Here is a 13,957-nt window from a genome sequence, read left to right as displayed (position 1 = left end):
AACTGAGTGGTTTGCAATGTTACAAAGAAGATAAACAGTTGCTGGAAAGTTGCTGCAAAGTTGGAATAATGTTTTCCGAAAAATGGCAATCATCACAAATCGGGATCAACAGTGGATAAACCTGTGAACTTGTGCGACATACTCTTGGTTGCTGGGTTATGGAATGTGCGTACTTTAGTGTCCGTGTTTCGTGTGGAAATATTTCCCGAACGACGAAAACGGCCATTTTGGAAATTCCATCCACATTTTCCAGCTCCCACGCGCTGCTATCGAATTGTTGAAGATGTTGTGCGAATGATAAAATCAGTTTTTTTCTTCCAGGGTTTTGACGGTTGATTGCTTTAGGATTTTCGTTTCCGTGTTTCCGAATGTCGAAAACCATTTAACATGCATTGATTTTTTCTGCGACTAAACCCATTTTGTCATTTCCCTACTAACCTTACATTTCCGTAAGAAGCACTGAATTCCAATGAAAATCGTACGAGCGATCGAATTTCGGATTCAATCCAAATTGATTTTAAGATTCCTACAACAGAACTTCAACAAGCTGGTCTGAAATTTCCAAAAAAAAAACAACAAAATTTAACCATTCAAGACAATTTGGTCCCACCACCTGACGATTGGAACACCCAGACCATTCCAAGTAGATCGGACAGATCGCCTGATGCAACTCCAGTGCCGTCGATGCGGTTCTTTCCATCACTCCACATGAGAAGCGGGTTCAAATTTCCTTCCACTAGCAAACTATAGCCTAGTACTAAAAATAACGCAAAAAGAAACGACCCTAAAGCAATCAACTTTCATCACCGGATTCTGGAATCGTTATCAACGAAAGTGTAGAAAAGGAATTACTGTTAGCGGTGCTGGTAGAATAAACGATCCTGAGTGAAAGTGCACGAAATTGAAACCGGGTAAATCCGCAAGTCTAACCTGTGTGGAGATACAAACAGCCAGACACAAGAATAAAAGAAAAAGCAATCATGTGGAGTGACGACGAAGACCAGCTTTACGGCCGGAAGAAGGAACCGATCGTGGAAACATGGGAAGAGTACACGCACATCTACCGGAGCTACGAGCGGTTCATGACCATCTCCGAGCACGATCGCAAGGAAACGGTCCGGGTGTTCTCGATCGAGCAGGACGTGCCACCGTCCGAGGACAGCCTGCTGGACTTTGTGCCAACCAACATGCTGTCGGCCATTTTTCTGCACACCCACAAAGGTAACCCGAGCCTTCAGTACTAGGGTTGTGAGTTCGAGAACTTTCTTATTTGATGTGTTTGAATGCTTTATAAAGTTTTTTGACGTATGATTAATTGAAATGCAAGAACTGAAAATGGGATTTTTGAACATTGCGACTATGTTCTGGTCAAAATTTTATATTTTTTTTCCAGGAATTCGGTTAAATCTAACGAAAAATATGTTATAATTTACGAGATCTTGGAATAAAGAGATTTTTTCCAAGATCGTTTATTTGGGCGTGTATAATACTTTACGGAGTCACGGTTCTTTGTGATATGTACAATCAATATCATCTTATTGTAATGTTAGTAAAAGATGGGGAGAAGCCAATGTACTCTTGGTGACTCAAGAATAATAAAGAGATTGGTAGTAAAAGATCTATCGAAGCTGAGAAATTGTAGATTTATGGCAAAAAAGTTGCTGGAATTGGGCAAATAAGTTTTGTGTAATATTTACAATCCACACACTTGAATCATTTAACAGATTTCAGTGATTTTTTTGTGAAATCAACCGAAATTTCTAACAGCAGAATTGTTCGGTAATTAGTTTTTCCGATTTTCTGTGGATTGTTCTTTTGTTCAACTGTCAACCACCGAAAATCTGTAAAATTATTTACCGAACAATTCTGCTGTTGAGATTTCGGTGAAATTTTACAGAAACTGCGGTTTATTTTAAGTTTATGTATAATCCGATTATGGTGAAAATTCCATTCAAATCAATGAAAACTGATTTGCGATCAATTAAATCTGCTAAATGAAAGTTTTAGCAGAAAAATCGGTAATTTTTCGTTGGCGTTGGTGCGATTTGGCTGAACTCCGACCAATTCGGGATTTTGATGAATCTGAAATGCTTAAAAACTTTATAAAACAGGATAAGGACGGGGTTAGAGCCAAGACTAGTTTGTACAATTTCATTTAATTCCACCATTTGATTGTACCTTTGACAGATACGTCTTATGACAAGTGAAGACATTCCACTAAACTCTCAAAATAATTTTCTTATCAAACCGACAATAATGTTATGACATTTATTGAAATTTTTGTAATTTTATCCTACACTTAGTTTTCAAAACAGTCATCTGTTAACGGAACAGTTCCCCTATGTTAATTCGGTTTGTTTAGTTTTATGAAAAAATATAATACTGAGTAAACATTGCACTATTCCAATATTTATTCATGCCTTTTTCTAATAGTCACAATTCGGCATAAAAATGTTTCCTTTTATAAAATTGATTAATTTCTGGTCCAAATTCCAGTCACTTGATTTTGATTTTCTACCTTTTTCCGACGGGTTAGCGAACGTGCAGTATTCCCCAAGCTCATTGACCATGAATTTTTACCTTTACGGGGTGGATAGCGAAACGCTTGGTCAAATTGCCTTTCTCGTTGCCCTTCTTACGGAGCTTCGAATTTCAATATTACTTTCAATTTGCGATACATCAGAAACAATAAAAATTCAAAAAACAAAAAAATTCTGATTAGAAACTTAACATATGAATACATCAACTGCAGGATAAAACAAAATAATACCTACATGAGCTCTTCAGTAATAACATTTTGAAAGCGGATAACTTATTTTCGATACAGCCCTTAATACAAGGATTCAATAAATGCTGCCAGTATCAAAAAAGTTTAATTTTTTGCTAACTTTCTATTAATTTACTACATTTCAGAGTAAGATATGGCCAAGTGGCCCTCCCTGGATAACCGCTATAAACCTATTACAAGAGTATTAAAAACCCTCTTTTATACTACCCGCAGATAAGGGAATTTGGCTGCGGTAGCAGTCAAAAATGTTGCTTTGAAAAAGAGAAATAAAATTTTGCCGAAAAATAATAACAAAGAGATTACAAAATATTGTTTTTTACAGGATTGTCGTTCATTGTACTTTCATTAAAATGAGGTGCGCGTTCGATTTTATGATGAAAGTTAATGAAAATATTAGATTGATCACCAAGCGCTCTCAAAATAGTGTAGTCTTAGGTAATCAAATAAAAATACTTATAAAAGCAATATCGTAAATCTTCACTGATTGTGTTGATTTTCCACCTCAATATATTTTTAATCCAAATCAATTTCCAAAAACGTGCTGAAATCATCGTCAAATAATGAAATTCAGTGATAGGGTAAGACGGTATTATAATGCGCCCCACCTGGCCAAAACGCCCCCTTTGATTTCTAGAAAACTATAACTAACTAAGCGTAAAAATCAGTTGGTACCTTTAAATATTTGTAAAACCATCATACTATATGAATATGGAAGTATTTTTGTATTACATATTGAAAATAATTACAAAATACAATAAGCTACGGTTTTGATGTAACTTTTGGTGCTTGTTTGCTCAACATTCTGGAGCGACTCTAGCATACAGTCCCCAAATTTTGAACAAAATAACTTTTCACAGTGGTTATTATGATATAAAATTGCTTTCATCTTCAAAAATGTAACGATTTTCGGAAATATGTTTCAATATGGCCAATACGCCCCAGTGTAGGCAGGACGATATGCCCTTACCAACTGGACACAAGCGCAGCGAGCCTGCAGCAGTTGCTTCCAAATTATATGAAAATATTGAAATGTTATTCACACCTGCTTAAATGGACTTAGGTTGGTTTTTTAATGTCAAGCACATAAGGATTTGTAACCTTTTTATTATGGAATAGTTAAAATACTAATGAAGGGCTATGAAACGTATTTGACTACTCACAGGCAATGCATTTGTGACCAAATAACACAAAGTTTGCATAAATTGCGTTGAAAAGTAAAAAGTTTTCATAGGTATTGCCTTAGGGGGGCATATTATACCGTCTACCCTAAATATTACTGACTTTAAAATGCATGTGCCTTTTCAATATGGCCACCATCAATTTCGAATGCTGTTCTTATTACAAACCGTTTTAAACTCTTCGCAATGCAAGTATTCTTATTAGAGTTATTCATTTGGCCACATTAGGACACAAAATTATGGCTTTATTCGTGCTTTGAAAATATGATTTATTACGCTCTTCATCACAACCGTAGAGCTGCTCATAAGGTCAATAGGCATTTGACGTTTGAAGCTTTTTTCAGCATATTTATGAGAGGTTTATTGATAGCAATAAGAACGACAATAAAACTATGCAACTAGCTATGGTGATTGCTATTTTAAATCCATTATAAGAATTGAATGAATTCAAGAAGCATGGAAATTGTTACTTGGGATTCTAGAATAGCTTACTTAATATTGAACTGGTATGAATACGTGTTTTATTCCCGATAGGAAAATCTTTGTAAACATAAGTTTACAATTCCGTAAATTGCAAACATTTTTATTGTGCTCAGAAGATTCTACCCGGGATTCAGGTGAAACACAGTTGAGAATCGATGATCAACTGTGATGAAAAGAAGAACAAGTGTCAAAAGAAGAGAAAAGAAGCCGTCTTTACAGGTCTCGTCTCAGAGTCCACGCCGTTTTTTGCAACACATGATTTCTGTTTGCTTGAAGTTCTTGAAAAATTGCTGAACAACTACTTCTATTACATACTTACTTTTGGAAGTTCTATAAAATCTGTAGGAGGTAGAGATCAAGCGGTTCAAGAAAGAAGGGCACTGTGTTTCAATAACTAGGGTAAAGTGACCAATAGTGGACCCTCAACCAATGGTGGACCCTCCAGCCATTTATACATTTATACTGCACAATGTCAACCTTTCGCTATGAAATTCTATCGGAAGAACCTATCTTACAGTCCTATGATTTGATTACATGCGTTGGAAATGCTAAGGAAAGTCAAATTAGATGATTTTTTACAATTCTATAAAAAATAAACACGAGAGTGTCCATTATAGGAATATTTTGGGGGGTCCATAATAGGGAAGAAGAACGTCCCGAAACGGGACATGAAAATCAAATGAAGTGTCGACTATAGGGAAGCAATTTCCTATTACGGATCCCCAGGGGGTCTACTATAGGGCGAATTCAGTTAGACTTTAAAATGTTAATTTCAACGAATAACGTCGTGTATTTGGGTGTTTTATGTATGTATCGTGAAGAGGGGATGCAGAGCTTGTTGTTAGATATCAAGCAGAGTAAATAGTTTGAAATTTTCTAAGCTGTATGACATGAAGAGCAAAATTTCGCTACTAGGGGGTCCACTATTGGGCATTTTACCCTATCAGACAAACGCCATTACAACCAAACTAGTAACCGTTTCGTTGTTTGATAAACATCATGGATGGGATTCAGAAAAGACAAAAAAGTGGGCAGTAGCTATATTCGGAAAGTGAATTCATTATTTAGAAAAACATCATGGATACTACATGGAAACACCCCGAAATACTATTGCGGGCCAATGAGTGATACTATCGCAAAGTTTGGATTTGGTTGCCCCTTGGCTGAAATAATAAAAATGACAGTTGTGCGTTGCTTCCGTATTGAGTATTGTGTTCTTGAAACGCGAATAAATTTAATTTTGGATTCCGTGAGGAATGTCTTTAAAATAATGCGATTGTTTGTAAAGACGATTGGATTAGAGATTTTACCTACAAAACCAGTCATCAAAGACCACTTGCATGGCATACTGACAAAACAGCAGACATCTTTCATTAAACAAAAGGACTCAATACGAAAGTATGGGCCTAAGCTAGTTCATATTCTTGCTAACCATTGAATACAATTAAAGGAGGAGGGTATCGTTGCGGCCGTAAGATGCGTGTTTCCCGGTGGGTGTACAGATGGCTTCGTATGGATTCATCGACTTCTTATCCGGAAGTCCACTGCCCGCAAACAGATGTCCTACGTGCTCGCTTACGATGGGGCCACAACCTATCGGATATTGACCACTAGATATTCATCTCCATCACGCAGGCCATGGCTCACCCATAGCGTGTGGCGCAGCGATAGCTTATGTGGCTTGCCAGCAGCTTCTGCCAAATCGTTGACAACACGGTGCACTAACCGCAGAAACCCTAGTTCTTACTGTAGGCACTATGGTGGAAAATTCGACTTTTAACTTTGTCTCTTTACGGGGCATTTGACCATCCATACACGCAGCCTCTATACAATTCATCAATTTTAGCTGGTTCTTATCTCTTCTTTTCCTCCATCTTTCTCCTTTTCATCTATTCCCTCTCTCCTTAGTCATTCGTCCATTCTTGATGTGATGAGTGGGCAACAATGAGGAGTAGAAAAACAGAACACAAAGTGATGTGCGTCATTGTGTCAAATTAAACATATCGGAAATGGAAATATGATAGACTTTGGACATCAATATCTTAGCCGTTGCTCAATAGATTTTTAATTTCCTTGGACTATTCTTTCAAGGAAGTGCCTACGCCTTATATCCAATGCATTGAACGGATTTTTTTTCTGAAGATGAATTCCAACTTGTTCTACGCAGCTGTGCAGTCCCTAATACAAAATAGCATAGCATGGCATAGCATATGTGATTGTACAAATTGTGGGTGGCTATACAATGCTCAATTGAGCAATCTACTGTATATTGTCGCAAATTGATACTTGGGATTAGTACCTTTTCGTATACAGTAGCAGCTGGTCACGTCCTTACAATCACAGAAGGAAGGGAAGGAATGCTAGTTCAACATCTACTATTGAAGATGCAGGGAACCCATACTACCTTCATGGTAAAGGTAAATAATAGGGAGCTCTATTCGACAATATAGAGCGTTTGTCAATAACAGTATATGCTGAAAAATTATTTAAAAAAATATTCATTAATTTACTTACGAACCGTTCAAATCTGAACAAAGTAACCCGGATCTTACAAATGTTTCGCATCATATAACAAACACGTTCAATCGCACACTTAGTCACCGAACGTTTAGAACAGAACCACAAACGCGGATTTCACGAATGTTCAGCGTGAAAAATCTACAGTAAAAAATCGTCCGATCGCGCACCAAATGTTTACTCACTCGACTATCTGCTTACTGAGCAGAAACACGACAAAACAGGCACTATGTGTGGTCCCTTATACAAAATGAGCGAAAACAAAGCGAGAATCATCACTTCTCTGTGGGAGCTGTCTATCCGATCTTGTTTTTCGCACTTGTATACAATTTTGGTCAATTTGTTATCATGGCTTGTTATGATTCTGAACGGCTTTTGCCTTTATTTAAGGCTAACATAAGGTAAACCATATCTTCGACGCCTCCAACCGACCCTGTGACAAGCGCGGTGTCATCATCATTAATAGACATAGACCGCTGTCATCATTGAAAAGTAGTATGAAAAAAAAATTGTGCCCGGGACATCCTGGCTACGATTTGGCGATGGGCTAAACAATAGCATGACAGTAGCCTGCCTCCAACAGTTTTTAAAATTTTTAAACATGAAATCAAAGAAGGATTGCACTTTGATTTTAGCATCCTCCCGTATTTTCGAAATACAGGTTTACCTCGATTATATGGACCCTCGGTTATATGGACCCTCGATTATATGGACTTCGATTATATGGACTTTTTACCTCGATTATATAGACATTTTTTTTCGCTCATTTTTTTTTTGTGTTTTGGGGTTTTAAAAAGATGTTGAATATTGTAAGTCATATTTTACATTGATTCTTTATTTATTATGGTACATTGGGGCAAATAAAGGTCCGTAAGGCATGTTGTGATGTTATATATGGAGATGCACTCTGAGTCATATGTTCGATTGACTTGATCGATTTACCATTTTCGCGTTGGAAAATTTCATTGTAAATAATGATAAATATACAATTCTTTAATCTGCAACAGCCACGGCCACGTCCTTACAAATAGGTGGTGAAAAATAATGCGTATTTTTGGTGATCTCTGCCATACGAAAACGTGAAGTGAATTGTCAGACTGACAGTATGCGGAGCAAGTGATAAGATGAGATTGTCATTGCTTCCAACCTTTTTCTGCTTTTGGTGCATGGAATTAAGTATAGAGGGACGGATGATGCATTAACATTTAGCAAACCGGACCCACTGAGACTGATTTCTTAGGTATATCCACGAAACTGGAAGAGTTTATTTCAATATGTGATACATAAAGTTCCAAATTATTTTCAAACCTGGCATTATTTCTTCTGGACGAACAAGGCTTAAGGATCATACTGACGCTCAACGGTAGGAAAAGAAATTGAATATCTTTAGAATGTTCTTGTTAGCAGTTCTAAAATCAATTGCTGCTAAACCGTTCAGCAAAGCGTGATCCTGAAATGCTCATGCAAACTCGTTCATGCTGTGTAATGTGAGCGATGTGTTTTTCTTTAGCGTTGTACAAAATACAACAGCGCGCGGTGGTGAAATTTTGAATGCAATCTCAAGTTTTGTCCGGGATTTTTATGAGGGCCCGCCATTGTGCGTCGTTTTGAATTTTAAAACCCGTTGCAAAATACAGCCCTGCTTTAATATACGAACATAGTCCAAAATAGCCATAACAATTTATCCTTTAATATTTCACTTAGCAGGTGTAGGTGCACTGTGCAATTGACCTTTCCCGTCAACAATTTTTATCCGCTCAATCGTTTCTTCAATTTTTTTAGGACAACTTTCCCAAAGAACCCATTCTTTTTGACGCCATACTTTTTGGCGAATAGTACTGGTTTCCAAGCTTGACCTAACATTCGCCCGATTTTGAATTAAAATAAGGCCAATTCCAATTCTTCAAACGTGTGGCACTTTTCCGATTTTTTTTTTGTTCTAAAATATGAATTCTGTGAAAAAGTTGAACTTATATAGATCAAAGAATTGGCTGAGACAATAAAACGAGATACATTTTTGGCGGGAAATGTCAATTGAATCTTGTAAAAATGACACTGATACGTGGATAGAGCCCCTTATTTACATTGATTTAAATTCTTTTTAAGAATATCAATCAAACGCAACTTGTTGCAAGGAGATCTTTTAAAGTTAAGTGTCAGAAAAGTGAGACTCTTTCTACGCGATTTTTGCATAAACAAATGCATTTTGGCCATATCTTCTGAGCCCATAGTCCAATCCGGCCAATTTTTATAAGGAGACAATAGGACAAAACTTTACATCGGTTTTAATTTGCTGCGATCAAATCAAAAGAGGACAAGTGTCAGTCCTTCTATATAAAGCCAGTTTTTGAATCTAACATATACCTTTCTCGACCACTCAGTGTTTGCTTTGTTGCTGAAACAGGAAGGCACTGTAGTTAGAATTCGTGAATAAGTATATTAGTGTGCTCACATTGAGCTGGGCGAAGTCTTCATTACTAATGTATTCTTGAAAACAAGCGGCTGGAAAAAAGGTTACGTTCTTATAGAAAAATCATAATCTACTGAGTTATCATAAAATGAGCCCAAACATGCGGATTAGACTGTAAGGCAATATATGGATATTTTCTTTCAACTTTTAAGACTTATTTCATCGTGTAACAAAAATTTCGAGAAAAAAAAAATTGCTTCGATTATATGGAAAATTCGATTATATGGACTTTTTTGCATCGAAAAAGTCCATATAATCGAGGTATACCTGTATTATAAACTATTAAGAGGTTCTGTGGAAATGTTGACCTTAAATACAGTGTCAGAAAAAAAGTAAACAAAGTCGTTTCAAGTAAATTATTCAGTACAATTTATAGATTCTACGCGTCTAGGACGTCCCTATATAAGAACAATGTATCTTCTTCATCTCACAACTACTAATAAGCAGTCTATTTAATTTTGTTCGTGTGACTTTAACGTGTGCTTGGAAATAAAAAAGTGAGCAGAAGATCAATTCGAAATAAGATTACATTATACGGGAAATTCTCAATACTTTGTATGGCCGACCACCGTGATTCTCCAGTTCTGCCATCAATAGTTTTGGCAAACTTCCTCATGAATCGAGTTTAAAGCCGTTTGAAATCCTTATCAAAAGTTATCCATATTTTTTCAAGAATCTGTCATCTGGAAATGCCCAGGGATTCTCGATGAGGTTATGGTCTGGGAATGGAGATGACCATTCAATCCTTATAGGGGAACGGTTTGACACTTCATCCCATAGCTCCTATTTCCATCCCATCAAAAACAAAGCATTGAAAAGGATTTTGGCTTGTTTCTTATTTTTGTGATTTTTTTAGCAGTGTTAGCAAAAAGAAGCGACGAGAATGGTGTTGTATTTCTTTGTTGTGCGATGAGATGAAAAATGGAACAGTGAGATGAAAAATGGAACAGTTCCCCTAGTTATTTCGAAGTGAAAATATTGGACTTTGAAAGGGTGTTTTGAATCATTTCATATTGAAAAACGCACATCCACATTTCATGCTTCAGATCGTTGGTAGAAAATTCTCGTTGATATTCTCAAGTAGAACTCCCCTTGGGAGTTCCCAATTACTTTACCATCAATATTATTAATATTACTATCTTCCATGAAAATCATCCCTACACCATGAAACTTCCTTTTGACCCCGGGAGTTGTTGCCTCAGAAGGAGACCAAACTGCTGGTCGACAGTTCATGGAGTGGGCCTCAGAGGGCCTCTTTTGCTCCCGGGTCCCAGGGCGTTAAGCGGAGGGAAAGTTTTCGGAAGGCAAGGGAAATGGAACAACTACTTGAGATTTTATAACGGGCTGTATTCCGATTAAAAACACTGGCGGGGTGATCTGGGAAACAGACTGGTCGCGAGTGACCACACTGGCCCACGTGTATTTTATCTTGGGTGCTCCGAAGTGGGGCGGAGTTCGTAGGGTTTGTTGTATCTGGATCTTTGTTCCAGCGGATCAAATGGTGGGACGAATCCGATCAATCGTGAGTCCCCAACTTCAGTGGCTCCGGTCGCTGATCGGATTCCCCGCTTCGTGGATCTCGGGGGAATCGGACAGTCTTCGATCCCACTGGTACTCGACGCTCGCAATGGCAGACACTCTCCACATCAAAGTTTACACGAGCCTCGCTGCTTTTAGTACTGGCTAAGTACAATCACGCCCATACGTAACTTCAGGCTTGTTTTCGGACGGTTTGCTACCATAGCGCAGGCCCTGCTATTGGTGCTATCGTTCGTATATCGTATATCTATTATTCTCGACTAAACTATTCTATTTCCAAACCATACATCTGGTACAATGTTATTGTTTTGTTGGAAAAAATACTTTCTTGCAAAATGTAGACTTTCATTCATATTTGCCTTCCTGAGCGAAAAGAATATTTGAAGACAATTTATTAAGAATATGTTTCTACTTACGTCCAAGTTGAACACTTATTTTGCCATCCCACGGAACTAGATCAACCTTTTTTTTACGTAAACTACGTCTAAGGAGAAGACTCGGATAAAGGATGTAAAACGAAAGTTCCCAAATTCAAGACCGTCACTAAATAAGGTGAGATTTCAAACGCTAATAGCTACTTTATCTGTCAATGAATTTTCGAGATATTAATATCAATCGAATCGGAAACTCTCTAGCAATTTTCTAAATTCATTGAAACTATTGATTATCAATGAAACTATTGAAAATTTAAATTCTTTCCAAACCCACCAACAATTTCAGAACCAACCACTCCTGTTCCTAAAAAGCGCATTTCATAATTAATTTCCTATTTTTAGGGTATTTTCTATCAATGAATGTTGCAGGGTAGCGTATGAATGGAATGGCTCCAGCTGTTCGGCAGTGGGCTTCATCGCTATGAGCTAAAGCTGGGAATGAGTTTCGGTGGGATGGTACCTCAGTCCGCTGCACGGTGTCATCTGGAAAACCTGGAATTATCAGGGAATTATGTAAATTTCTTGTCGAAAAGGCCTAAAAAATGCTTGATAGATACTCAGGAATGGTTCATAATAAAACACAGGCGGTGAGAATAATTTCATGAAAACCATGGTTGTTTGCGGTATTATTTACAAAAATAAGAAGAACGACTAAAACTTTCATTTTTTTTTGTCGCAAAATCGGGTCGAAAACGTGATCAAATCGGGGAGAGACGAACTAGGATAGACACTGTATTTTAAGTACCGTATCCAATCATTTTCATATATTGAGTTATGCCAGTTTTGTTCGAAACTAGTAACCAGTTTTACGTAGTTTACGTTTGCTGGTCGTGTCTTGTACATAACCCTTCTAATTTTTTTTAACTGCTTATGTTACTTTTATGGTGAAAATGAGATTTTTTATTATGTTGAATCCTCGCCCAAAAATACGTATTCTGGCAAAAATACAGCTAGGTGTTTTTGATACAACAGTTATTGAGTTATAGTATAGTATTTTGCACATACTTGTCCCATATGAATAGGAAACCCAGCAAAGCTGGGACAGATATGCGATTCACGACCGTATAGCCACCAACGCTTTGTTTTTCTCCGTCAAATCACTTCGCTTTGCCCTCAGCCGATCGTGATCCCCACCTAGAGTCGGTCAAGAATTTTTAAGCTCACCAGCTAATCAGCACGGCAGTTCAGTCGAGATCAACGTGAGTTGCGGATGGTTTGCATTGCTTTCTAAATTGAACCGAAACAATAGAAGTGGCCATTCGGCAAGTGTAACATATTAGAACTAAGTAAGGAACGAAGTTTACTGATTGCTACACTGTGATTGACCAGAATCCGTGGAAGCACAATAATCGATCAATAACCGGACCTGCCGTGTCACCATTAAGAGTACAGAAGATTATGCTAGACCTCAACCAATGATAAGTGATACAATTGTGTGAGCTTGTTTACAAATTACAAGGGATGATTAAATCCTGCTTTATTGCGTTATTTGTGGAAAATCTAGTCATTTGTATGAAAATTGTTGATGATGTTCTAAATGTGGTATTGTTATGTTTTTGGTAGTTTTCTTCAGTTAATGTTTCACCAGACACACGCGACGCGACTGCTGCTCTCGCTGGAAAACTGTCGTCGCTACTCCAACGATGAGTCGTTGCATTCAAGGTTCCATCGAACCAACGTGGCGATACCTGCAGTGAAAATCTATGCAGTGGCAGTTGTCGTAGATTAGTAGTTGTCCCGCTTCCGGAAAAGACTTCTCTGGAACTGCAATACTTTTTTTAAATAGGGGCAAGCAACATGTACTTCCGTTTTTTTTCCCGTATCAATACTGTTCGGCATGTTCGATCACTTAAAAACCCTTGAACTGATAAACTGTCCTGTGTTGCCTATATCTTGTCGTTGATCCAGAAGTTTGCGTTCTCGAAGTTCAGTCCCTATGCCGCCATGTTATTGGAAAAACTTCATTTAAGCATGTTCGAGGAATCTTAGAGGAAAGTTTTCGGGCTTGAAGGGCTGGAAGTATGAATATTGGTACTGTCTTCTAGTCTTTGATGAAACTGCTGAATGTTGACTTCGGATTTCATTTACATGGTGGTACATCCTCCAGATGCCGGACAAGTATTTCGAGCCAAACTGTTAGTGCACTGCATTCGTTTCGAATCGCTACTCTTCACAATAATCATGAATTCGAAACTGTGCGTCAGAATGTAAATAACCGGGTCATAATTTCCCCCCTAATGGTCATTTCCCCATTGTTATGTCGGACCTATCCAAACAAAATCATAAAATCAAATTTCACCACCTCCTACAAAATTCCTCAAATAAATAAACGAACCTTCTCTGCTACGCAAATCTCCCACCTGTTCGGTGGGAAGTCTCTTCTTATTCCGCAAAACACAAGAGCATCACAGTTTTCCGCTCGTCCATCTCGAACGGGACAATAAATTTAAACGGGACATCAAGTCGCTTGAATGAATATGGTACGACGCTCCGCAAACGACGACCACAACAGGCGTTCGGTTTGTGAAGACGGGAATGGCGCGGCGAT

At 37.8% G+C, this 13,957-nt stretch overlaps 1 protein-coding gene across 12 annotated transcripts in view; it reads left to right on the top strand.

Annotated features, from left to right (window-relative positions):
- The window catches only part of LOC134203753 (filamin-A), a 352,847-nt gene that overhangs the window by 313,600 nt on the left and 25,290 nt on the right, over positions 1-13,957 (top strand). The window contains exon 1 of one of the 12 annotated variants that reach the window (XM_062678675.1): positions 864-1,221. The exons of the other annotated variants lie outside the window; for them this stretch is intronic. Coding sequence (XP_062534659.1) covers positions 981-1,221 — 241 coding nt within the window. The 5' untranslated portion in view covers positions 864-980. Of the gene's footprint in view, positions 1-863; positions 1,222-13,957 lie in introns of those variants that run through there. 12 annotated transcript variants of the gene reach the window in all.

Source organism: Armigeres subalbatus, chromosome 1, assembly GCF_024139115.2.
Source record: "Armigeres subalbatus isolate Guangzhou_Male chromosome 1, GZ_Asu_2, whole genome shotgun sequence".
Lineage (NCBI taxonomy): Eukaryota > Metazoa > Arthropoda > Insecta > Diptera > Culicidae > Armigeres > Armigeres subalbatus.
Note: the sequence above shows the minus strand (reverse complement) of the source record. Positions and strands in the feature narration are given on the sequence as shown.